At 41.9% G+C, this 25,354-nt stretch overlaps 1 protein-coding gene across 1 annotated transcript; it reads left to right on the forward strand.

Moving 5' to 3' along the window:
* Positions 1-1,487: 1,487 nt before the first annotated feature.
* Positions 1,488-24,753, forward strand: LOC132828010 (uncharacterized). Its single transcript, XM_060844880.1, has 9 exons — positions 1,488-1,561; positions 1,884-2,032; positions 2,790-2,855; positions 3,932-4,051; positions 12,755-12,878; positions 15,274-15,298; positions 17,732-17,888; positions 18,338-18,505; positions 23,543-24,753. The coding sequence occupies exons 2-9, from the start codon at positions 2,024-2,026 to the stop codon at positions 24,287-24,289; spliced, it is 1,416 nt and encodes a 471-aa protein (XP_060700863.1). The 5' UTR covers positions 1,488-1,561; positions 1,884-2,023; the 3' UTR covers positions 24,290-24,753.
* Positions 24,754-25,354: the final 601 nt, after the last annotated feature.

Genomic DNA, 25,354 nt, shown 5'->3' on the forward strand with positions numbered 1-25,354 from the left:
CACTGAGTTACTATCTTGAATTTAAACCAATTGTACTGAATCCCACTTGCCAATATTTTTCATGCTCTCCCTAGAACAGCACAAGAACAGGCTCAAAGACAGAGATTGCTGGAAAAGCTCAGCAGGTCTGGCTGCATCTGTGGAGAGAAATCAGAGCTAATGTTTTGGGTTGGGTGACCCTTCCTCAGAACAGGGTATTGGGCCTATCATGTCTGTGCCGACTACTATACCATTTTCAACTAATCCCATCTACCTGCACATGGTCCCTATCCCTCTATTCCCTGCTGTTCATGTATCTGTCTCAATGCCTCTAAAACATTGCTATTGTATTTGCTTCTACTCCTTCCCTGTAAAAGTAAACTTACCTCTCACATCTCCTTGAAACTTTTCCATTCTTAAACCTATGGCCCCTAATATTTGACATGTCCATCCTGGGAAAAAATACTCTGATTATCCACCCTATCCACTCTACATATTTCTATCAGGTTGTCCCTCAGTCTCCAACATCCTAGCAAATACAATCCAAGTTTGTCGAACCTTTCCTTACAGCTTAAAACACCCCAATCCAGGCAACAGCCTGGTAAACGTCCCTCTACTCTTCCTTTTCACCCACCCACCCAGCATTTGTTAGTAACTTTCGGGTTGTTCTGTTTTCTGCTTAATTCTCTCTGTTAATCTCAGTGACACACGGGGAGTTCTGGCCATGAGTCCTTCCGTGTTCTTTAAGCGCTCAGAATTGCTCTGACCTCTGCTGATGTTCTCCTTGATTACCTCCAACCGATCTGGCACTGATTTACCGAGCGTAGTTTCTGGTTCACCTACATTTTAGTAAAACTAGCTCTTTCCTGATTGACAACTTCTATTCCTCCCGTTTTTCATCTTTGCCCTAAGTACCCTAATTCTAACTGAATTTTGATCACTTCCACCAAAGTGCCCCTCAACCGAAATCCCTTTTAACCAGGTCAGTTTCTCTCCCTAAAACTAAGCCTTGAATCCCCCACACCCCAACTCCATGCTGGGTTTAAGGAAGTTCTTCTGAATGAACTTGATTTTCATGTTAACCTTGTTGGAATTCAGAAAGTTGAAATATTCCATTCCGTCCCTGTTTGTTCTCAGGTCACTTGCCGACGCATCCCCTCTCCGACTTCCTCCAGGCTGCAGAAATGACAATGGCAACACAAAATCTCACAGTGAACAGACACTGTATTGGTATTTGCACAGTTCATCTGTTCCCCTGCCGTGTCAATCTGCTGTCAAGTGTGACTTTGTCGAACGCAAGTTAGCATCAATTTATTTCTAAGACGTTGTATTTTGTTCAAGTGAAATGATTTACTCGGAGTGAAGCGTAACATATTAATTTCAAGACGCGGTAATTCTGCAATCAGAGCCAGTTTCTATTTGTCTCTCCCCGCCCCCTTTTGTGGTTTTTGACTGGCGTCGTCAGAGGCGGGACGTTTTAGAGTTTCGTTTTCCTTGTCCTGACGGCTCTGCTTATGTTGTAATAAAAGAGAAAAGGTTTCGTTTGTACATATTATTCTTCAGCAGGACTATCACTGAGCAGGTTAATGATGATTCTGGTTATTAACTTAATTTTAAAACTTGGCTCTTCGTGATTGAAATGATTTGGAATTTTAGGGTCGTTTTCAAATTGTTTTTATTGCTCATTCTGTGTTCATGTCTCTGTTTTAGAGTCACAACAAAATCCCCAGTCTCGGCGAAGCGACAGTTACTTATCGGGGGATCTCTTGTTGGAATTATAATGGCAACTTTATGAAACGTTGTAGCGTTTGAGGATTTTTTTTTAATATGAATATGTGAAGTCGTTACCTCTTGTTAGCGTCAGCCGAATGAATGTGGAGTTAAATATTTTTCTTCTTTGGCAGTTGAAGCGAAGATTGACAAGCAGGAGGCTGGAGGAACACAGCGAGCCAGGCAGCATCAGGAGGTGGAGAAGTCAAGTTTTGGGGTATAACCCTTCTTCAGGACTGGGGGCATTGACCTCAAGAGAGCTCCTTGAAACAAAATGGCAGAGGTAAGGCACCATCATAAACAATAATTGCTATTCTTTAATGAATAAAACAGCAAAAACCCAAGCCCTGCAAGTTTCTAAGAACTGGGTGGATATTCAGTGATGTGATTTCCCACTAGAGATTATGTTTGAGGAAAGAGCTGCCTCGTTCCTCATCGTCTAACAGCCTGGCAATATTCTGGTGAATCGTGCAGTATGCCCCCCATGGTTCTGTATCCCGCAGATATGGTAAATAAAGTTGCCATAGTCTCAGAGGACCAAACAGCTGCTCTCTCATTAGAGAACAATGACTGAGTTTAACCTGAGGGTCATCACGCCTCACGCCAGGTAGAGAAGGTGGGACCTTTGTGCGAAACTTCATCTTCCTGCATCACAAACCAACCATCCAGCTCACTGAGTGAACTGACAGGCCTGGCACCCAACACCGAATGCAGTATGTGGTGAAATCAGGGATCTATACAACTCTGGCAAAATTCTCTTCTTCCTTTGTTTTACTGCTTTGCAATTGGTGATGAAAATGGAGGAATGTTGGATTTTCCTGCAATTCCAATATTATTTTTCTTGTGTAAATTACCAATGATTCCAATGTTAGTGAGACCTGGTAATGCCTTTTAAATATAGCAATAAACCCGGGAGAATGACACAAAATTGATGAGCCAGCTAGCAGTGAAATCCGAGAGAGCTTTCAAGAAGTGTAAAGCCTGTGGACTAAGATATTTTTGGTATTTCTCACATTGATTATGTTACATTTTTACTCCAGAGAAATGATTACCAACCAGAAGACATTGACTGTTTTTTCTTTCAATACCAAAGTCAGTGCGAAGAAGTAAGTATAATTCAATTCTTTGTCAATATAAATAACCATATTATTTATTCTATATTTTGAAACTTGATTGGACCATAAGCACATACTTGATTATTAACATTTTGTTTTCATTATAATGGAAATGCTACTAGATCACATTTCATCCTTCAAAAAGACAGTGGTGGGTCAACTGCATTACTTTGTGATGATGTTACATTATGGTAGAAATGATCTTTAAATTAGTGTTTTACAATTGCAGAAGCTTACCGTAGTTTATGAAAGGGTTTAAGTAGTTAACCACATAATGTGGGTCTGAAGCTGCCCTTTGTTTAGAGTTCTTAGAGTCCCACACTCTCTTTATAAAGGGATGTTGGGGAGTGAGTTTAACCTGAAGGTCACTACACCTCAGGTAAGGGGGCAATGTTGAGAAGACAAGACCTTTAAGGTAAGATCAATCTATACGGGAATTGAACCAGCACCGTTGACTTCTCTCTGCATTGCAAACCAGCCATCCAGCTTACTGGAACTCTTTAAAGAACCACTACAGACTCAGAGGCATATAGCCTCCTTCTCTAATGTACTATTCTGTGACTCCATAACTTCTGTTATGAGCATGTTAAATTTCTTTCAATTTACATGAACCCTTTTTTCCTCCTTCAAATATTCATCCATTTGAAGGTGACTATTGCATTTTAATTTGGCACACCTTTGACCAATGCATTTCAACTCGTAATCATTCATCTGTTTCAATATTTTCTAGAATTCGAAAGTTCAGTGATTGGAATTAATTAACCATGTACTTCCATGAATTTAAATGGTCTATCTGCTTAGTAAATTAAAAGTTGTTTGTTATTCTATATATTTCTTCATTTCTGTACTTTATAAGTCAATAATGATATTTATTTAGTGCATAAAAGGCAATTAATGTCTACAAGGCAAAAAGATTGCCTGCTGATTTTGGAAACTGAAAAAATAAATGTGATTAAAGTTTATAAAATTTGTTCCATACAATTTCCTGTTAAGCACATATATGGCAGATTTCCTTATTGGTACTATTTTAATGGTTAATTCATAAGCATCATAACTTGTTTTGACAGCAACAGTGCCGGTTTCTGCATAGAGATAGCTGTAAGTTATCAGCAGATGTCTGCCTTGTGTGGCATAAACAAAAGAGGTGCACAAACAGCGACTGCCCCCAAAAACATTTGAATCAAGAGGTATGGCATGGTCTTGTTACTATTTTAAACAATTTATTGACCATTTGAACCTATGTTTTGAAGATTATGATGATGAAAGTGTAATCAATTGCAGTTTAAAAATATCATCTAATGCACTAAGATTCTTTGGAAAAGGAAGTCTTCCATCTGATCTCGTCTATCTGCAACTCCACAGTGATATGGCTGATCTTTCACTCCTTCAGGGATATGTAGTTTAGGTGCATTGGTCAGGGAAAATGTTAAGTAATAGGGTCGGGAATGAGTCTGAGTGGGATACTCTTCAGCAGTTCAGTGTGGACTTGTTGGGCCAAATAACCTATTTCCACACTGTAGGGATTCTCTTTCTGGTCTCCTTCCTATTGGAAGTTAAAAATTACACAACACCAGGTTATATTCCAACAGATTTATTTGGAAGCACTGGCTTTCAAAGTGCTGCTCCTTCATACAACCACCTGATGAAGGAACAGTACTCCAAACGCCAGTGCTTCCAAATAAACCTGTTGGGCTATAACCTGGTGTTGTGAGATTTTTAATTTTGTACACCCCAGTCCAACACCGGCATCTCCAAATCATGACTCCTATTGGAAGCATATTGTGAAACTTGAAAGGGTTCAGGAAAGATTTGCAAGGATGTTTCCATGGTTGGAGGATTTGATCTATAAGGAGAAGTTGAATAGGCTGGGGTTGTTTTCTCTGCAGCATTGGCACCTGAGGGGTGACCTTATAGAGGTTTATAAAATCATGATGGGCATGGATAGGGTAAATAGACAAGTCTTTTCCCTGGGGTGGGGGAGTCCAGAACTAGAGGGCGTAGATTTAAAGTGAGAGGGGAAAGATATAAAAGACACCTAAGAGACAACCTTTTCAGCAGAGGGCGGTGCTGGTATGGAATGAGTTGCCAGAGGAAGTGGTGGAGGCTGGTACAATTGCAACATTTAAAAGGCATGTGGGTGGGTCTATGAATAGGAAAGGTTTGGAGGGATCTGGGCAAGATGTTGGCAAGTGGAACTAAATTGGGTTGGAATATATGGTCGGCGTGAACGTGTTGGATTGAGGGTCTGTTTCTGTGCTGTACATATCTATGACCCTATAACTATTTTATTCTCTGTCATAGCTCAGTAAGCTATTCAGTTTTACTGCTATAATGAATGGGCTTTTAATGCATAATTTTTAGTTTTATGAATTAAAGTCTAACTGTAGAAAATTAGATAAATTCATCGAACGCAGCTTGAATTCCATTACATTTAAATGATTGAGGCTTTGTTGCTTTAAGAGCTTAATCCCTGTAACAGGAGCATCTTAAAGCAGCATAATAATAAAATAAAGAACGGTGGATGCTGGTGATGTGAAACATAGCTGCAAATGTGTTGCTGGTCAAAGCACAGCAGGTTAGGCAGCATCTCAGGAATAGAGAATTCGACGTTTCGAGCATAGGCCCTTCATCAGGAATAAGAGAGAGAGAGCCAAGCAGGCTGAGATAAAAGGTAGGGAGGAGGGACTAGGGGGAGGGGCGATGGAGGTGGGATAGGTGGAAGGAGGTCAAGGTGAGGGTGATAGGCCGGAGTGGGGTGGGGGCGGAGAGGTCAGGAAGAGGATTGCAGGTTAGGAGGGCGATGCTGAGTTGAGGGAACCGACTGAGACAAGGTGGGGGGAGGGGAAATGAGGAAGCTGGAGAAATCTGAATTCATACCTTGTGGTTGGAGGGTTCCCAGGCGGAAGATGAGGCGCTCCTCCTCCAGCCGTCGTGTAGTTGTGTTCTGCCGGTGGAGGAGTCCAAGGACCTGCATGTCCTCGGTGGAGTGGGAGGGGGAGTTAAAGTGTTGAGCCACGGGGTGATTGGGTTGGTTGGTTCGGGCGGCCCAGAGGTGTTCTCTGAAGCGTTCCGCAAGTAAGCGGCCTGTCTCACCAATATAGAGGAGGCCACATCGGGTGCAGCGGATGCAATAGATGATGTGTGTGGAGGTACAGGTGAACTTGTGGCGGATATGGAAGGATCCCTTGGGGCCTTGGAGGGAAGTGAGTGTGGAGGTGTGGGCGCAAGTGGTCCCTCAACTCAGCACCGCCCTCCTAACCTGCAATCCTCTTCCTGACCTCTCCGCCCCCACCCCACTCCGGCCTATCACCCTCACCTTGACCTCCTTCCACCTATCCCACCTCCATCGCCCCTCCCCCTAGTCCCTCCTCCCTACCTTTTATCTCAGCCTGCTTGGCTCTCTCTCTCTTATTCCTGATGAAGGGCCTATGCTCGAAACGTCGAATTCTCTATTCCTGAGATGCTGCCTAACCTGCTGTGCTTTGACCAGCAACACATTTGCAGCTGTGATCTCTAGCATCTGCAGATCTCATTTTTTACTCGAAGATTTTTTACTCGATGTGAAACATAAACAGAAATTGCTGGAGAAACTCAGCACATCTGGCAGCATCTGGGGCAAGAAAGCAGAATTAATGTTTCAAGCCAAGTGTCTCTTCATCAGGGTCTGTGATCATAAAACAGCAGGTGGGCTTACTTCGCTGGAAATTGAAGATGGTGGTGGTTGGGGTCGGTGTGGGGGGGGGGGGAGGGGGAAGCACGCAGGGACTACACTGCTTGCAAAGAAGTGTGATACAAAGATTGGTTTGGGAATTGGAGCAAAATTACTTAATATGCATTCAAGTGAATCCTGAAAGGTTATAAAGTCCATTTATGTCAATTGTAAATGAGAACACCTCCACTCTGTCTGTAGGAATGACCCTCACCTCCCAGTTGCTCATACTTTCAATAAACCACATTGCTCTCATGGTAATATTTCTTTCCTGGGCCTGTTCCAGTATTCCGGTGAAGTACAATGCAAGCTCAAGGAACAACAGCTCATCTTCTGTTTAGGCACTTTACAGCCTCAAGCTCTCAATATTTAAAACGTCAAAAACTGACAGCATTATGTCTGTTTTCCATTTTTCTTACATTCTCTTCCCCCATCCCTCCCCAATAGGCTTGCTTGTTTGCATTTTGTTTACTTTGTTCTTAGTATAGAAGATCCATTCTCTCCTTCTTACACCCTAATTTACACCCATTTTGCGTTTCTTCTCTTTCTCTACCATTAGCAACCTCTTTGCCTATTGCGCTGGGCTTCTGCCTTTGTCAAAAGTATGAAAAGAAACATTTCCAAACACCTTCAGTTTCGAAAAGTCATACTGGTCTTGAAACATTAACTCAGTTTCTCTCTCTCCACAGAAACTGTCAGGCCACCTGAGTTTCCCCAACGTTCTGTGTTTGCTTAGGAAGGCTTTCTGGTTTCAATTTATCTGCGTGTTTGCTGGGAAAGCACTTTTATTGCAGTTTGGACCTTGTGTGGTTTTCAGTTCACTGATAAATTTATATGAAATAAATACCAGTTAACTGGAACTGCATTGTAATCAGAGTAAGTCACGGATGTTGTCATCGGCTGTCTGGAACGTTGCTGATACTTAATCACATTTGGAACTTATGACGAAACAAAAGTTGCAATATTTCCTATTTTTGAAATTAGTGGGAGAATCTACATTAAGACTCACAATGTCTTATTGGTGAAGAAAGTATCCTGTAGATTAGTTTGGAAGTATTAGAAATGTAATGAGAACAAGGAACAGGGCCTCCACAGTTAAGAGAGAGGAAATGAAAATTTTACCTGTAATAGCAGCTGAAGCTGAGGGAAATTCTCCAGAGGACTGTGCCACACCAACCTAGTCCCTGCACAAAAAGTAACTTGCAATTTCTTATAAGAGAATTCTTCAGGAGGTAAGAAGTAAATCTGAATGCGTACGTACTGTAAATAATTATAAACCACATTGTTAGGTCAGCCATATTTGCTTTGTTTAATTAGTTCTGTAATTTGTACAGTAGCTAGTTTTGTCGAAAAACATGAAATATTGTGCATAATTCTATTGATTGAAAAGAAAAGTTTGCATTCCTTTTTAAATGTTAGGGGCCTGTAACTATATCATATCATAACACTACTCCTTTACCAGTCAGTTGTTTATGAACACCCCTTGACTTCTCAATTGTCTTAAGCACCCACTAGTGATGGCTGAAATCCAAACTGTCGCACTGCAGGAATTCTCATCATGAATCTGTATCCCTCCATTCTATAACAACATATATTAATATCATAGTAAAGTGAAGCCATCTTATCTCTGATGATGTAACCAAATTTTTATTTTCTCCTTTTTCTCCCCAAGACCGCTTGAGAATATTCTCTAAGATTTTGGCAGGATCTGTGTGCAAATAATGTGTTAACATTGCAAAATCGAAAGAGATGAAGTATAATACTTTGGAGAACAGAGTATGACTAATTGTTACCATTCATTTACTGTTGGTGGCTCAAAAGCCATTAGCTCCATCCCTCACAGCACTATGGGTGTACCTATACCACATAGAGTCAATGAGTCATAGAGATGTACAGCATGGAAACCTCATTCCATACATACACCATGCTCTGCATGAAGAAATTGCCCCTTAGGTCTCCTTGATATCTTTCCCCTTCCACCCTAAATCTCTGCCATCTCGTTGCGAACACCCCCATCCCAGGGAAAATACTTTGTCTATTTATCCTATCCATGCCCCTCATAATTTTGTATACCTCTATGAGGTCACCCCTCAGCCTCCGACGCTCCAGGGAAAACAGCCCTAGTCTATTCAACCTCTCCCTATAGCTCAAATCCTCCAACCCCGGAAACATCCTTGTAAATATTTACTGAACCCTTTCAAGTTTCACAATATCCTTCCGATAGGAAGGAGACCAGAATTGCATGCAATATTCCAACAGTGACTTAAGCAATGTCCTGTACAGTTGCAACATCACCTCCCAACTCCTGTACTCAATACTCTGACCAATAAAGGCAAGCATGCCAAACGCCTTCTTCACTATCCTATCTACCTGCAACTCCACTTTGAAGGTGCTATGAACCTGCGCTCCAAGGTCTCTTTGTTCAGCAACATTCCCTCGGACCTGACCATTAAGTGTATAAGTCCTGCTAAGATTTGCTTTCCCAAAATGCAGCACCTCGCATTTATCTGAATTAAACTCCATCTGCCACTTCTCAGCCCAATGGCCCATCTGGTCCAGATCCTGTTGTTATCTGAGGTAACCCTCTTCGCTGTCCACTACACCTCCAATTTTGGTGTCATCTGCAAAATTACTAACTGTACCTCTTATGCTCGCATCCAAATCGTTTATGTAAATGACAAAAAGTAGAGGGCTCAGCACCGATCCTTGTGGCACTCCACTGGTCACAGGCCTCCAGTCTGAAAAACAACCGTCCACCACCACCCTCTGTCTTCTATCTTTGTGCCAGTTCTGTATCCAAATGGCTAGTTCTCCCTGTATTCCATGAGATCTAACGTTGCTAATCAGTCTCCCATGAGGAACCTTGTCGAACGCCTTACTAAAGTCATTATAGATCACATCTACCACTCTGACCTCATCAATCTTCTTTATTACTTCTTCAAAAAACTCAATCAAGTTTGTGAGACATGATTTCCCACGCACAAAGCCATGTTGACTATCCCAAATCAGTCCTTGCCTTTCCAAATACATGTACATTCAGTCCCTCAGGATTTCCTCCGACGACTTGCCCACCACCGAGGTCAGGCTCACTGGTCTATAGTTCGCTGGCTTGTCCTTACCACCCTTCTTAAACAGTGGCACCACGTTTGCCAACCTCCATTCTTCCGGCACCTCACCTGTGACTATCGATGATACAAATATCTCAGCAAGAGGCCCAGCAATCACTTCTCTACCTTCCCACAAAGTTCTCGGGTACACCTGATCAGGCCCTGGGGATTTCTCCACTTTTAACCATTTCAAGACATCCAGCACTTCCTCCTCTGTAATCTGGACATTTTGCAAGATGTCACCATCTATTTCCCTACAGTCTATATCTTCCATATCCTTTTCCACAGTAAACACTGATGGAAAATATTCATTTAGTATCTCCCCCATTTTCTGTGGCTCCACACAAAGGCCACCTTGCTGATCTTTGAGGGGCCCTATTCTCTCCCTAGTTACCCTTTTGTCCTGAATATATTTGTAAAAACTCTTTGGATTCTCCTTAATTCTATTTGCCAAAACTATCTCATGTCCCCTTTTTGCCCTCCTGATTTCCCTCTTAAGTATACTTCTACTTTCTTTATACTCTTCTAAGGATTCACTCAATCTATCCTGTCTATACCCGACATACGCTTCCTTCTTTTTCTTAACCAAACCCTCAATTTCTTTAGTCATCCAGCATTCCCTTTCACCCTGAGAGGAACATACTTTCTCTGGATTCTTGTTATCTCATTTCTGAAGGCTTCCCATTTTCTAGCCGTCCCTTTACCTGCGAACATCTGCCTCCAATCAGCTTTCGAAATTTCTTGCCTAATACCGTCAAAATTGGCCTTTCTCCAATTTAGAACTTCAACTTTTAGATCTGGTCTGTCCTTAGCCATCACGATTTTAAAACGAAAAGAATTATGGTCGCTGGCCCCAAAGCACTCCCCCACTGACACCTCAGTCACCTGCCCTGCCTCATTTCCCAAGAGTAGGCCAAGTTTTGCACCTTCTCTAGTAGGTACATACACATACTGAATCAGAAAATTGTCTTGTACACACTTAAGAAATTCCCCTCCATCTAAACCTTTAACACTATGGCAGTCCCACTCGATGTTTGGAAAGTTAAAAATCCCCTACCATAACCACCCTATTATTCTTACAGATAGCTGAAATTTCCTTACAAGTTTGTTTCTCAACTTCCCTTTGACTATTAGGGGGGGTCTATAATACAATCCCAATAAGGTGATCATCCCTTTCTTATTTCTTAATAACTTCCCTGGATGTATTTCCAGGAATATCCTCCCTTGGCACAGCTGTAATGCTATCCCTTATCAAAAATGCCACTCCCCCTCCTCTCTTGTCTCCCTTTCTATCCTTCCTATAGCATTTGTATCCTGGAACATTCAGCTGCCAGTCCTGCCCATCCCTGAGCCATGTTTCTGTAATTGCTATGATATCCCAGTCCCATGTTCCTAACCATGCCCTGAGTTCATTTGCCTTCCCTGTTAGGCCCCTTGCATTGAAATAAATGCAGTTTAATTTATTAGTCCTATCTTGTCCCTGCCTGCCCTGACTGTTTGACTCACTTCTGTTCTCAGCTGTACCTGTCTCAGATTGATCTCTTTCCTCACTTTCTCCCTGGGTCCCAACCCCACCTTACTAGTTTAAATCTTCCCAAGCTGTTCTAGCAAATTTCCCTGCTAGTATACTAGTTCCCTTCCAATTAGGTGCAATCCCTCCTTCTTGTACAGGTCACTTCTACCCCGAAAGAGATTCCAATGATCCAAAAATGTGAATCCTTCTCCCATACACCAGCTCCTGAGCCATGCAATCATCTGCTCTATCCTCCTTTCCCTGCCCCCACTAGCTCTTAGCACTGGGAGTAATTCAGATATTACTATTCTTGTGGACCTCCTTTTTAAATTTCTGCCTAACTCTGTAATCTCCCTTCAAAGTCTCAACCTTTTCCTTTCCAATGTCGTTGGTTCCAATGTGGACAATGACCTCCTGCTGGCCCCTCTCCCCCGTGAGAACACTCTGCACTCTCTCTGAGACATCCTTAATCCTGGCAGCAGGGCAACAACACACCATTCCGATTTTTTCTCTGCTGGCCACAAACGTCTGTTTGTCCCTCTGACTACAGAATCCCCTAACACAATTGATCTCTTGGAAGCCAACATACCCTTCGTTGCATTAGAGCCAGTCTCAATACCAGAAACTTGGATGTTCGCGCTACGTTCCCCTGAGAATCCATCACCCCCTACATTTTCCAAAACAGCATACCTGTTTGAAATGGGTGTATCCACAAAAGACTCCTGCCCTAGGTGCCAACCTCTCTCACCCTTCCTGGAGTTAACCCATCTATGTGATTGTATCTGAGACTTTTCCCCCTTCCTATAACTGCCATCCCTCACATACTGTTGCTGTTGCAAATTCCTCATCGCTTCTATCTGTCTCTGCAACCGATCCATTTGATCTGATAAGATTCGCATCCAACAGCATTTATGGCAGATATAATCCGCAGTAACCCTTAAATTGTCTTTAAACTCCCACATCTGACAAGAAGTACATCTCACTGCAAAGGCTATTTTTTGCTCCTTCACAATCTACAGACCCAGAAAATAACACCATCTTATTCCTCTACAAACACTGCCCCAGGTTAAATTAATAGCTATGGCTTATTTTAAGTTTAATCAAGAGACTTATCTCCAAAAACATATAATCAAGAAAGAATCCATTACACTCACTACTGCAGCCTTTATCTTGGACAGAATTAAAACAACAATTAACTTATCTGATTCTGTGCTGTGAACTTCGCCCAACAGTTCCTCCAAGATTAGTTGTGAATTTCACTGTTTGATAACTTTCCCAGATGCACTCCGATGTCCAGCGATACACGAATTCAAACAGCAAAGGCGGTAACTGTGCAGGTCCTCTCTCTCTCTCTCTCTCTCTCTCTCTTGCACTGTCCTCACCATGTGCTTCCTTTGTCTTCATAGATTTTAGAGGTAATCTTCCCAGAGGTAATTAGAGATAGAACATAGAACTGTGCAGCACAAAGTTTCTATTAATCATGAAATTAGTCATTATTAGTAATTTCATTTGTTTCTTGGAGAAGACTAATGTGAAATAATAAATCATTGTGCGTTTACAGACCCTGAGGAGGTATTTCTTATGTGATCAAGAGAATTCAAATGGTAACTGTAAGCGGGAAAACTGCCACATGTACCATGAGCAAGTCAGCTACATCAATGGATGTTACCGTTCTGCAAATGAAGGTATGGTTGTCTTCATATACTTTTATGTATAGTTTGTTAATTTGGTAAACTGGGACTACTTTGGCAGGAGGTAAGCTATCCAGCCATTCTCCAGTGTTTAGCCAGATATACAGTACTTTGAAACCAGAACAGAAAAAGTTCATTGAAAGCTCCATTTCTTGTATCCTGTTCTTCGGCAAGGCCTTCTCACCATCATGTAGTAGTATTCCCAATTCCTTCGTCTCCGCCGCATCTGCTCCCAGGAGGACCAGTTCCAACACCGTACAACCCAGATGGCCTCCTTCTTCAAGGACCGCAGATTCCCCCCAGACGTGATCGACGATGCCCTCCACCGCATCTCCTCCACTTCCCGCTCCTCCGCCCTTGAGCCCCGCTCCTCCAACCGCCACCAAGACAGATCCCCACTGGTTCTCACCTACCACCCCACCAACCTCCGTATACAGCGTATCATCCGCTGTCATTTCCGCCAACTCCAAACGGACCCCACCACCAGGGATATATTTCCCTCCCCTCCCCTATCAGCGTTCCGCAAAGACCATTCCCTTCATGACTCCCTCATCAGATCCACACCCCCCACCAACCCAACCTCCACTCCCGGCACCTTCCCCTGCAACCGCAGGAAATGCACAACTTGCGCCCACACCTCCTCCCTTACTTCTCTCCAAGGCCCCAAGGGATCCTTCCATATCCGCCACAAATTCACCTGCACCTCCACACACATCATCTATTGCATCCGCTGCACCCGATGTGGCCTCCTCTATATTGGGAACACGGGCCGCCTACTTGCAGAACGCTTCAGGGAACACCTCTGGGACGCCCGAACCAACCAACCCAACCACCCCGTGGCTCAACACTTTAACTCTCCCTCCCACTCCACCGAAGACATGCAGGTCCTTGGATTCCTCCATCGCCAGAACATAACAACACGATGGTTGGAGGAAGAGCGCCTCATCTTCCGCCTGGGAACCCTCCAGCCACAAGGGATGAACTCGGATTTCTCCAGTTTCCTCATTTCCCCTCCCCCCACCTTGTCTCAGTCGATTCCCTTGAACTCAGCACCGCCCTCCTAACCTGCAATCTTCTTCCTGACCTCTCCGCCCCCACCCCACTCCGGCCTATCATCCTCACCTTGACCTCCTTCCACCTATCACATCTCCATCGCCCCTCCCCCAAGTCCCTCCTCCCTACCTTTTATCTGAGCCTGCCTGGCACCCTCTCCTCATTCCTGATGAAGGGCTCTGGCCCGAAACGTCGAATTTCCTGTTCCTTGGATGCTGCCTAACCTGCTGTGCTTTAACCAGCAACACATTTTCAGCTTCTCACCATCATCTCTATCCTTGCTGAGTTACAATAATTAAAATTAACATAACATTTTTATCATTGAGTTAATTCCCTCCTTAGTCTCACTCCGGTCTGTTTCTGTAACCTTCTCCAACACCTTTGATTCTGATCTCTTGTTCATTGTTTCCTGCCTTTACACTGGTATTGGTGTGTGTTCTGTAAGCCAGCTAGGTCCATTTCTGGCAATGTTTCCCCTATATCCCTTCTCCGCTAAGACACTACTTAAAACCCATGTTTTGACCAGGTCTTTTTCTTGTACCACTTAATTTCTCCTTCCAATTTGATATTTGCACACTATTCTGTAAAACAGTTTGGAATGTTTTCTGTGTTCAAGGCTCCACATAATTGCGTGTTGTTATCATAAAATTCAAATACTATACTTTTGCACAAGAACTTTAGATACAACTAAACTTATTTTTTCTAAGTATTTCTGAATGAAAGCTAATATTTTGCTGATACACATGAGCACAATCACAGAATGTCCCATACCATGGCTTAAAAAATGCAAATGCATTGCACCTTTATGTGAATGTTTGCACTCTGGAACTGTGAATAATGATTGTCGAGATTCTGATGTTTTTTGATCACATGAATGACCAGGAATTACCTACCCATTTAGTCGATTCCATGCTGAGTTGAAACACTACCATTATCCACTCCAATGGCTCTCTTGATCACCACCTGCTTTAGCAGGTCACAGAGTGACACCGCCAAATGGTTATAGATTGCTCCACATATGTGAGAGTTTAATATTGGGCATCAGTGACAGAAAGTCAGGGGAAGCTTTTTCCCTTGAAGATAGGCAGGAGGGTGGTGTTTTAACATGAGCTAATCTTGGATTAAGAAATAATTTTTATGAATTTCAAATCCAACATGGAGGATTTTGTTTTCATTTCTTTTGTCCTGAATGGCCTGTGCATTAATGATTAAAACTTAATCAGTAACAATTATTAGATCAATATCTAATTTAAATGCATCTTATAAGTTGGTAGAAGTTACTCACCAGAAACTAATGGAACACTAAGAACTAATGCAGTCTGTTTTATTTCCCTAGTTCCAATGTTACCTGAAGAGAGACGGTAAGATGGTTCACTATTTATATATGTTGATTGTTTGAGTTCTGGATTTTCCATTTCTAATGTAAAGAAATAAATCTGCAATAATTTTAAACCTGAGACTTAAACCGTGATACAGTGTGATGATTAATATTTTAAGTGGGAATGCAAAATTGAGCTGTCGAGCTTACTAAACCTGATGTGTTTATTCAATTTTAGTTCAAAGCATATCATTATATCAGCAAAGTACCATGCCATTGAAGTAGGTTGCCTCTTCCTTACTGGTGATAAAGGCAGTCCTCTTTAAAACAGGATGCTGTTATTGCCTTTTCCACTTAGAGTCATAGAGTAATACAGCATGGAAACAGGCCCTTCAGCCCACACTGGTCCATGGTGCCTGCATTTGATCCATATCCCTCTACACGCTTCCCATTCATGTACCTTTCCAAATGTTTTTAAATGTTGCTATTGTACCTGCCTCAACCACTTTCTCTGGCAGCCCATTCCCCTATACGTAATACACTGTGTGAAGAAGTTGCCCCTCGGGCCCTCCTTAAATCTTTCCCCCTCACCTTAAATCTATGCCCTTTGGTCTTCAATTCCCTACCCTTGGGAATTCATCCTAACTATGCCCCTCATGATTTTATTCACTTCAATAAGGTCACATCTCAGTCTCCTATGTTCCAAGATATAAAGTCCTATCCTGGTCAACCTCTCCCTCTCACTCAGGTCTACTAGTCCTGGCAACATCCTTGTAAATCTTCTTTGTCGTTTTAACCATGTCTTTCCTATAACAGTGTGGCCAAAACTATACACAATACTCGAAGTGTGACCTCACCAACAACTTACACAGCTATAACGTAACATCCCAATTTCTTTACTCAATGCCTGACCAGTGAAAACCAACATGGCAATGCCTTCTTCACCACACTGTCTACCTGTGATGCTGCTTTCAATGAACTAGTGCTTGTAATCCTAGGTCCCTCTATTCCACAACACTCCTCAGGACATTACCATTTACTGTATAAGTCCTACTTGTCTGTATTGATTGCATTTGCCAATCCTCAGCCCCCTTTCCCATCTGATCAAGATCCCTCTGTAATATTTGATGACCTTCCTCACTATCAATGATCCCTCCTAATTTTGTATCCTCTCAAATTTACTCATTATGCCTTGTACATTCATTTCTAGATCATTTGTGTAAATATCAGATAACAAAGGTCCCAGCACTGGTCCCTGTGGCACACCACTATTCATAGGCCTTCAGTCCAAGAAACAACTTTCTACCATTACCCTCTGCTTCCTACCATCAAGCCAATTTTGAATCAAATTAGCTAGCTTTCCCGGGATCCCACACAATCTAACCTTCATGACTAGCCTTGTAAAAGGCATTATTAAAGTCCATATATACAACATGCCCCTCTTGGTTACCCCATCTACCCTCTTGGTTACCTCTTCAAAAAGTTCTTAAAAATTTGTCAGACATGAATTCCCATGCACAAATCCATGTTGACTATCCCTAATCAGGGATTTTTATCATCTTAATACATCTTTGACAATCTTCTATGTTTTGCTTGGGTTGCTCTTTCTGATTTGAAGCTGTAATAATTTATTTTAACAGGTTTGACTTCCTCAGCAATCACTCATTTTATTCTGAGAGTCTGAAGACAATAATGGAAATTTTTTGCAACCATGGAATTCTGATGAAATAAAATCTTATGTAGCTTATTATTGACTTCTTTACCCTAAATGACATTATAGCCTTGAGATTTCTTTCAGTTGTCTGTTTTATTTAAATAACATACCAAAGATAAAACAAGGGTAGTTTTATTTTGTTTTGAACCTGATTTGTCATGACAAATATCCTAGAAAAGTTCCAGCACAAAAGGAGGCCATTTGGTCCATGCTGTCTGTGCCAGCTCTCTGGAAGGGCATCTCACTGGGTCCAGTTCCTGATATTTTTCCCATGGCCCTGCAATTAATCTTTTCTCTTCAGACGATTGTTCAATTCACTTTTGAAAGCCATTGTTGAATTTGTCTCCATCAGGTTCTCATAGGTAATGCATTTCAGATACTATTGCATAAAAAGATTTTCCTAAAGTTGCTTCTTTTGCCAATTTCCTTAAATCAATATTCTCTATTCTTCTACCAACAGGAGCAGTTTCTCACCATTTATTCTGACTATACCCCTTTAACTTTCGAACACCACTATTAAATTTCACTTTAATCTTCTCCTGAACAAGGAAGCAACCCCAGCTTCTAAAATTTATCTCCAATCAATGTGGTCCATATTGCTTACTCATGCTGATGCTCACCATGAAAGGAGAAGCATGAGACAAAAAGTGATAATCCCCAAATGATTGCCATGTTTTCAGTGTATTCCTTTACAGAATTGTTCCACAAATTGAACTATTTCCTGTTGAATGATGCAGATTTCCTTGTTTTCTGTTTCACCAGAATTGAATGTAACACATTTATGGAAGAAAACTATTTTGGGACGCAGACATCTCTGAAAAGTGCAATGCAATTTATAATGATATCTGTGAAATTCATCCAGCATGCTGTAGGAACCAAGAAACTGTCCAGGGAAAGAGCAAAGAAATACATTAAAGAGGTTTTGGTTTTATTTATTTTTATGGTAATAAAGATTAGGATAAGCCTGTGTTAATTAGTACTAAGTGATATATATGAGATTAATCAGCACTGAAAAATTACTTTCACAATTACTTACTGTACTTCTTCCAAATGAATAGTTTAATTATCATAAAATTGTGCAAATAGATTTTATTCGGTTATTTTCATTGATCTTGGTGTTATAATTGTTAGACCGAATTTCCATTATAATAAGGTAAGTGTTAATATATTGCAGCTATCTATACATTTTATAAAATGTAATAAAGCTCTTGGGTGAAATTTGTATTTTTCACCTTAGAATTGAGCAGTTTTTTTTAACACAATTTCCATTAACATTCCCTTACTGAGGGAGTAAGGTACAGTTTTGTGATCCAGCCTCATCCTAGAGAGTTGATTGTCATTGTTGAAATTAATGAATTTTTTTTACAGATACTGCATACGGTTCTGTTTCTATGTCATATTAGCGAACCTTCTTTTGAACCACGAGACATATTTGAAGAATCAATGGAATCCTGGTCTCACAAGTTTCCTGATGTGTTTGAACAGTACAAAACACATCTTCCAACTCGACCACCTTACACAATTCTGCTTGAAATAGTGAGTAGAAGTGACATCAACCAGTAAAACTAATGTGTCTCAGTGCAATTACAGAGTAACTGGTCCCATTGTTTCATTGTTTTTTAAATTTTTAAATAAATGTTGCAAATGTTCTTCACATGTTTTTGTTTGCTTTGCTGGGATGTTAAGTGGGTGAGCATTTTCTTCACACTACTCTTCCACTGCATTGCAACAAATATTTGTTCATATCAGTAGATCAGCACCAGTAACTCAGAGCACCAGATGAAAATGTCTGGATACATAAGGAGCATTTTTTAACCCAAACGCTAAGCTTAATGTGATATATGAGGAATGAACAATGATTTACTGAATACAGTACATAAATTGAATTGGGCTGGTGAGCTTTTACATTTTATTCATGGTTCGTGATAAGTGTAATTGCTCAGAATTTGTGTAAACAACATCCTGTGATACTAATTTTTTAATACGTAAATTAAGCAACAATTTCAGGCAATGGTCGGCTTCTCTATGCTTAGAATCTTTATCTTTCACAAGTATTGTCAATACTAATTAACTCTAGCATGGTAAATATTAAAAACACGTCTAGTAACAAGCTTTTATTTCAAAATGACAGATGCAAACTTGTTTTCATCCTGACTCCATTTTTCCACATCTTACTTCAAAACTGTCTTTGGTATAATGCGATGTGCAAGCACATAAATCATATGTCCTTTGTTTTAGTTAATAGTTAAACAGCAATAACAGTTAAAGTGTACCTTGACACATTAAACCCTAAGCTGAAAATGTGTTGCTGGAAAAGCACAGCAGGTCAGGCAGTATCCAAGGAGCAGGAGATTCGACGTTTCGGGCATAAGCCCTTCTTCAGGGCTTAAACCCTAAAGCATCCCGGGAATGAACAACATGAAATAATTTATTTAAATAACAAAAACACCAAAAATGAAAGTACTTTACCATAAAAAAGCTCAGCTGGCATACTTCCAGGAATGCATTTCCTTCCAGTCCATCAAAATGTCACAAGCATTCATCCTTTAGCCCCTACTCTTCCTCATCACTGCGACACACCCAGAGATAGTGTTATACATAGACGCAACCATGACCCCATCCCCCATCACCAAACCGTCATCTCACAGACCATACAGAACCTCATCACCTCAGGAGATCTCCCACCCACAGCTTCCAATCTCATAGTCCAGGAACCCTGCACGCCCGATTCTACCTCCTTCCCAAGATGCACAAGCCTGACCACCCCGGCTGACCCATTGTCTCAGCATGTTCCTGCTCCATCAAACTCATTTCCACCTACCTTGACACTGTCCTATCTCCCCTAGTCCAGGAACTCCCCACATACGTTCGAGACACCACCCACGCCCTCCACCTCCTCCAAGATTTCCGTTTCCCTGGCCCCCAACGCCTCATCTTCACCTTGGATATCCAATCCCTCTACACCTCCCTCCGTCATGACCAGGGCCTCCAAGCTCTCCATTTCTTCCTCTCCTGACGTCCCCAACAGTCCCCTCCCACCGACACTCTCATTCGTTTGGCTGAGCTGGTCATCACCCTCAACAATTTCTCCTTCAAATCCTCCCACTTCCTCCAGACCAAAGGAGTAGCCATGGGCCCCAGTTATGCCCATCTCTTTGTTGGCTACATAGAACAGTCCATCTTCCATAGTTATACCGGCACCACTCCCCACCTCTTCCTTCGCTACATTGATGACTGCATTGGTGCCACCTTGCGCTCCCACGAGGAGGTTGAGCAATTCATCAACTTCACCAACACATTCCACCCCGACCTTAAATTTAGCTGGACCATCTCTGACACCTCCCTCCCTTTCCTGGACCTCTCCATCTGCATTAATGATGACCGACTGGACACTGACATTTTTTACAAACCCATGACTCCCACAGCTACCTGGATTACACCTCTTCCCACCCTATCACCTGCAAAAATGCCATCCCATATTCCCAATTCCTCCGCCTTCGCCGTTTCTGCTCCCAGGAAGACCAGTTCCACCACAGAACACACCAGATGGCCCCTTCTTTAGAGATCACAATTTCCCTTCCCACGTGGTTAAAGATGCCCTTCAACGCATCTCGTCCACATCCCACCCCTCCGCCCTCAATCCACATCCCTCCAACCATAACAAGGACAGAACCCCCCTGGTGCTCACTTTCCACCCTATCAACCTTCGCATAAACCACATCATCGGACGACATTTCCGTCACCTCCAAACGGACCCCACCAGCAGGGATATATTTCCTCCCTACCCATTTCCTCTTTCTGCAAAGACTGTTCCCTCCGTGACTATCTGGTCAGGTCCACGCCCCCCAGCAACCCACCCTCCCTTCCTGGCACCCGTCCCTGCCACCGCAGGAATTGCAAAACCTGCTCCCACACCTCCTCCCTCACCTCCATCCAAAGGAGCCTTCCACATCCATCAAAGTTTTACCTGCACATCCACCAACATCATTTATTGTATCCATTGCTCCTGATGCGGCCTCCTCTACATTGGGGAGACTGGATGCCTCCTAGCAGAGTGCTTTAGGGAACATCTCCAGGACACCCGCACTAATCAACCCCATCACCCAGCGGTGCAACATTTCAACTCCCCCTCCCACTCTGCCAAGGACATGCAGATCCTGGGCCTCCTCCACCGCCGCTCCCTCACCACCTGACGCCTGGAGGAAAAACACCTCATCTTCTGCCTCGGAAAACTTCAACCCCATGGCATCAACGTGGATTTCACCAGTTTCCTCATTTCCCCTTCCCCCACCTCACCCCTGCTGCAACCTTCCAGCTCAGCACTGCCCTCATGACCTGTCTTACCTGCCTATCTTTCTTTTCACCTATCCACTCCACCCTCCTCTCTGACCTTCACCTTCATCCCCACCCCCATTCACCCATTGTGTTCCTTGCTACCTTCCCCCACCCTCCTCTCTGACCTATCACCTACATCCCCATCCCCATTCACCTATTGTACTCTATGCTACCTTCTCCCCACCCCCCTCTCATTTATCTCCCCACTCTGCAGGCACCCTGCCTCTATTCCTGATAAAGGGCTTTTGCCCGAAATGTCGATTTTCCTGCTTCTCGGATGCTGCCTGACCTGCTGTGCTTTTCCAGCACCACTCTAATCTATCACGTAAATGCTGGTGCCATTCAACTGGACAGCCCATGACCTTTTTCAATCTCAAAAGCTTCTCAGTGTCCTTGGATTTCCATCAAAACATAAATTAGTCACAGCTTCTGTTACTTCATCCTTGGAAAGACCAAAGTGTTTGATTTTTGCAAATGCCGTAAGTTCTGTTTCTTTTTTCATTGACTCCAGCCCCATCTCTCTTACTATTTAAATTTTTCTGAGACTGTGTGCAAAAATTTAGCATTTTGCTTCATCCAGAGTACAGCATTAAACTTCACGCCATCAAGACTACCAATTTCTAACTCTTATCCACATTTTTGTCATCTCCTTTCTGCTTTCATCCTCCATATCTGCTTTCAATCCTTGACTTGTCAAAATGTCCGACATGTCCAAATCTTAATTGCGAATCTTCTTTCCCACTTTAAGTTCCATTCATGCATTACTCATGTCCTTACTCTGGATTCCCAATTCCTCCAGCACATTACTTTTAAAAATTCTTAACCTTGGCTTCAAGTTCAATGAGAACTTGACTTCCTGCATTTCTGTCTATTGTGCCCTTATTGCCTCCCACAGTCTCCGGTCCCCATTGGTCTTCTGCGCATTTCCTTTCCATTCACCCCACTACTGGTGGCAAAGTCATCAGCTGCCTCACCTTTATTACCTTGAAGGCACCAACTAAACCTTCTTTATTTCTCCCTTCTGCTTTAAAAACATTTTTTACACTCCAGGATTTTGACCAACCTTTCAGTCGCATCCTTCCTTATCTCTCCCACCAAGGCTTAGCATGATTTTCACTTGTGAAGGGCATTGGGAATGTTTTAATGGCAAAACCTGTATTGATATGCATGTTACTGTTTCTGTGACAAACAAATGATATATTTCCAAAATTACCTGTTGTTAAAAAAGATATCTAAGTGATTAGTTTAACTTGTTTATGCTCTATTCTGCTTACAACCATGTTGAGTATTGATACTTCTATATGGCACTGTAACATCATTCAATGGCCTTTTAACTCTAAAAGGTAAATTCATTTCCAAACCTGACTAATTAGGTAGATGTTTGCACAGCTTAAATTTGATGTTTTCAATCCAATTCCTACAATGCAAAATGTCGGCAGAGTAAAACGTTGTTAGAGAGGTTTTAAGGTTGATCTCTAGAAAATGGAAATACAACATTAGCGTGGCACAGTAGCTCAGTGGTTAGCACTACTGCCTTACAGCGCCAGGGACCTGCATTTGATTCCAACCTTGGGCAACTGTCTGTGTGGAGTTTGCACATTCTCCCAGTGTCTGTGTTGATTTCCTCTGGGTGCCCTGGTTTCCTCCCATAGTCCAAAGATGTGCAAGTTAGGTGGATTGGCCATGCTCAATTGCCCATTGTGTCCTGGGATATGCAAGCTAGATGGATTAGCCATGGGAACTGCAAGGTTACAGGGATAGTGTAGGCGGTTGTATCTGGATGGAAGGATCTTCAGAGGGTCGTGTGGACTCGATGGGACAAATGACCTGCTTCCACACTAGGGATTCTACGATCAACATTAATGTGAAGTGAGATGGAGTGCTCTTCTTTGATGAGATGCAGGCAGATCAGTGGTGCAGAGTACTGAAAACTTACTTTGCAATCTATTTAATAATGTGTGGCGCTGGATAACTGCACAACTGTAGTGCAAACGTCCCACATTTTTAAGGGCACAGAAATCATTAAAGCAAACATTACCACTCACCAATGTTTATGCTGAACACAGAAATGTTAGCCTGGAACTTAATTTGCAGTATTAGTCTTTGAGTGCTCTCTGCTGCATTACTGGAGGTTCCAATGTATTTCAAATAAACTTGCAAAGCCCTCAATGAAAATAGTGGATAATGTTTAACCACTGCATTGGGAAAAGATATTTCAAATTTTCTTTTCTTTCTCAGGTGGTTGACATGGCACAAACAAACAGCGTTGAATCGATTTTAAATTCTCTGTTAAAACTAAATGCACAAATGATTGTGGAACAAAATTCCCAAGAAGGCAGGAGATGTGGGAATGTCTTTAGTTACGTATCAACAGTTGTCAGCTACTGTTTCTACCACAACTTGGCTACAAACCAAAAAACAGACAATTATTTTGGTGTCTCAATTTCATGCTTTGGAAGGCATCAGAGAGAACTTATGATAGACATATTGTGTTACCGCACGTGGAATGAAGATATTAGCCTCGCAGTATGTATGGCTTCAGAGACAACGAATGCACATCACCAACAAGCTATTCAATTCCACCCTACCGTGGTTTCTAATGCTTACCAAATGATGAGTAATTCTAGAGCCCAGAGGAGAATGCATAGAGTAAATGGCAAACGACAACTACTCGCTCCCATACCACCTTGTAGAAAATGCCTGGACATGTTTCCAGCCATAGAAAATAATCTACAACAACAAAACAATGGCACTGTATATTGGCCATATGGGAATTGTGCTGAGGTGGAATCTTTAAGCAGGCTTCTGAATGCCCATGGGTATATTTGCAAAAGAACACCTGCTCCTCCAACAGAAAGACTGACCTTGGAATTTCTTAAACGTAAAAGAAGAGGAAGAATTATACATAACTTAAAACTATTTAATTTTAATTTTGGAAATAATATTTTATTTTACACACCTGATGACCTACAAAATGCAGTTTAATGAAGTTTGTCTTTTTGTGTAAATGTTTTTCTGTAGAGTGTGTCTCACAAACTGTAATGTTACAGTAATAATATGTTCAGATGCCTTGAGTGTTCAATACTATAATATTGAGATACAGAAACCAAATAGAAATTCATGTTTGAAGTTTAAAATACCATTTACATATATATTGGACTTTGGAATTGTGGAATTGGGGGTCTTTGGATATGTTAAAGGTGGGGGGAACTAAATTGTCATTAGGTAAGGGAATCAACGATTATCAGGGGTGGATGTGAATGTGAAATTCAAAACACAAACAGATCGCCATCATTTTATTTAACAGCAGAGCAAACTAGAGGGACTGAATGGCGTCTAATGACTACTGCTCCTAATTCACATGTTTGAATGTAAGTTAAACCTGGATGGATTTCTGTGTTACAACAATTATCAGCATTGCATTTAGTTACATTTATTTGAAAGTTGTGTTCATGGTCAATAAATTGTTAACTTTAAAAATTTGTATAATTTTGTAAATAAATGCAAAATACATATTCAACATTAATTACCTGAATTTTGTTAATTTATTGCTTTAATGATGAGAGAGAACCTATTGTTAATTATCTGGGTTATCCTTGCCCTTTTCGCATTGAATTATTTAATTTCAGCACTATGTGACTTTTAGGGAATGGTATTTTTTTAAAAGTTGCATTGTGAGTGACAGCCACATTCAATCAATTATGCCCGTAGTAAAACTGGAATTAATGGATATCAGGCCAAAAACTATCTGCTGGTTGGAAACATATCTAGCACACAGGAAGGTGGCTATGGTTGTTGGAGGTCAGTTATCTCAGCTTCAGGATATCTCTGCAGGAGTTTGTCAGTCTCATGTCCTCAGTCCAATCGTCTTTAAAGCTTCATCAATGACCTTACCTCCATCATAAGGTCAGAAGTGGAGATGTTCAGTGATATTGCATCATGTTCAGCACCATTTGCATCTCAAATACTGAAGCAGGTCTTGTCCAAATGCAAGATCCGGACAATATCCAGGCTTGGGCTGACAGTTGGAAAGTAACATTCACACCACAG

The sequence above is a fragment of the Hemiscyllium ocellatum genome, chromosome 25 (assembly GCF_020745735.1).
Source record: "Hemiscyllium ocellatum isolate sHemOce1 chromosome 25, sHemOce1.pat.X.cur, whole genome shotgun sequence".
Taxonomy (NCBI): Eukaryota; Metazoa; Chordata; class Chondrichthyes; order Orectolobiformes; family Hemiscylliidae; genus Hemiscyllium; species Hemiscyllium ocellatum.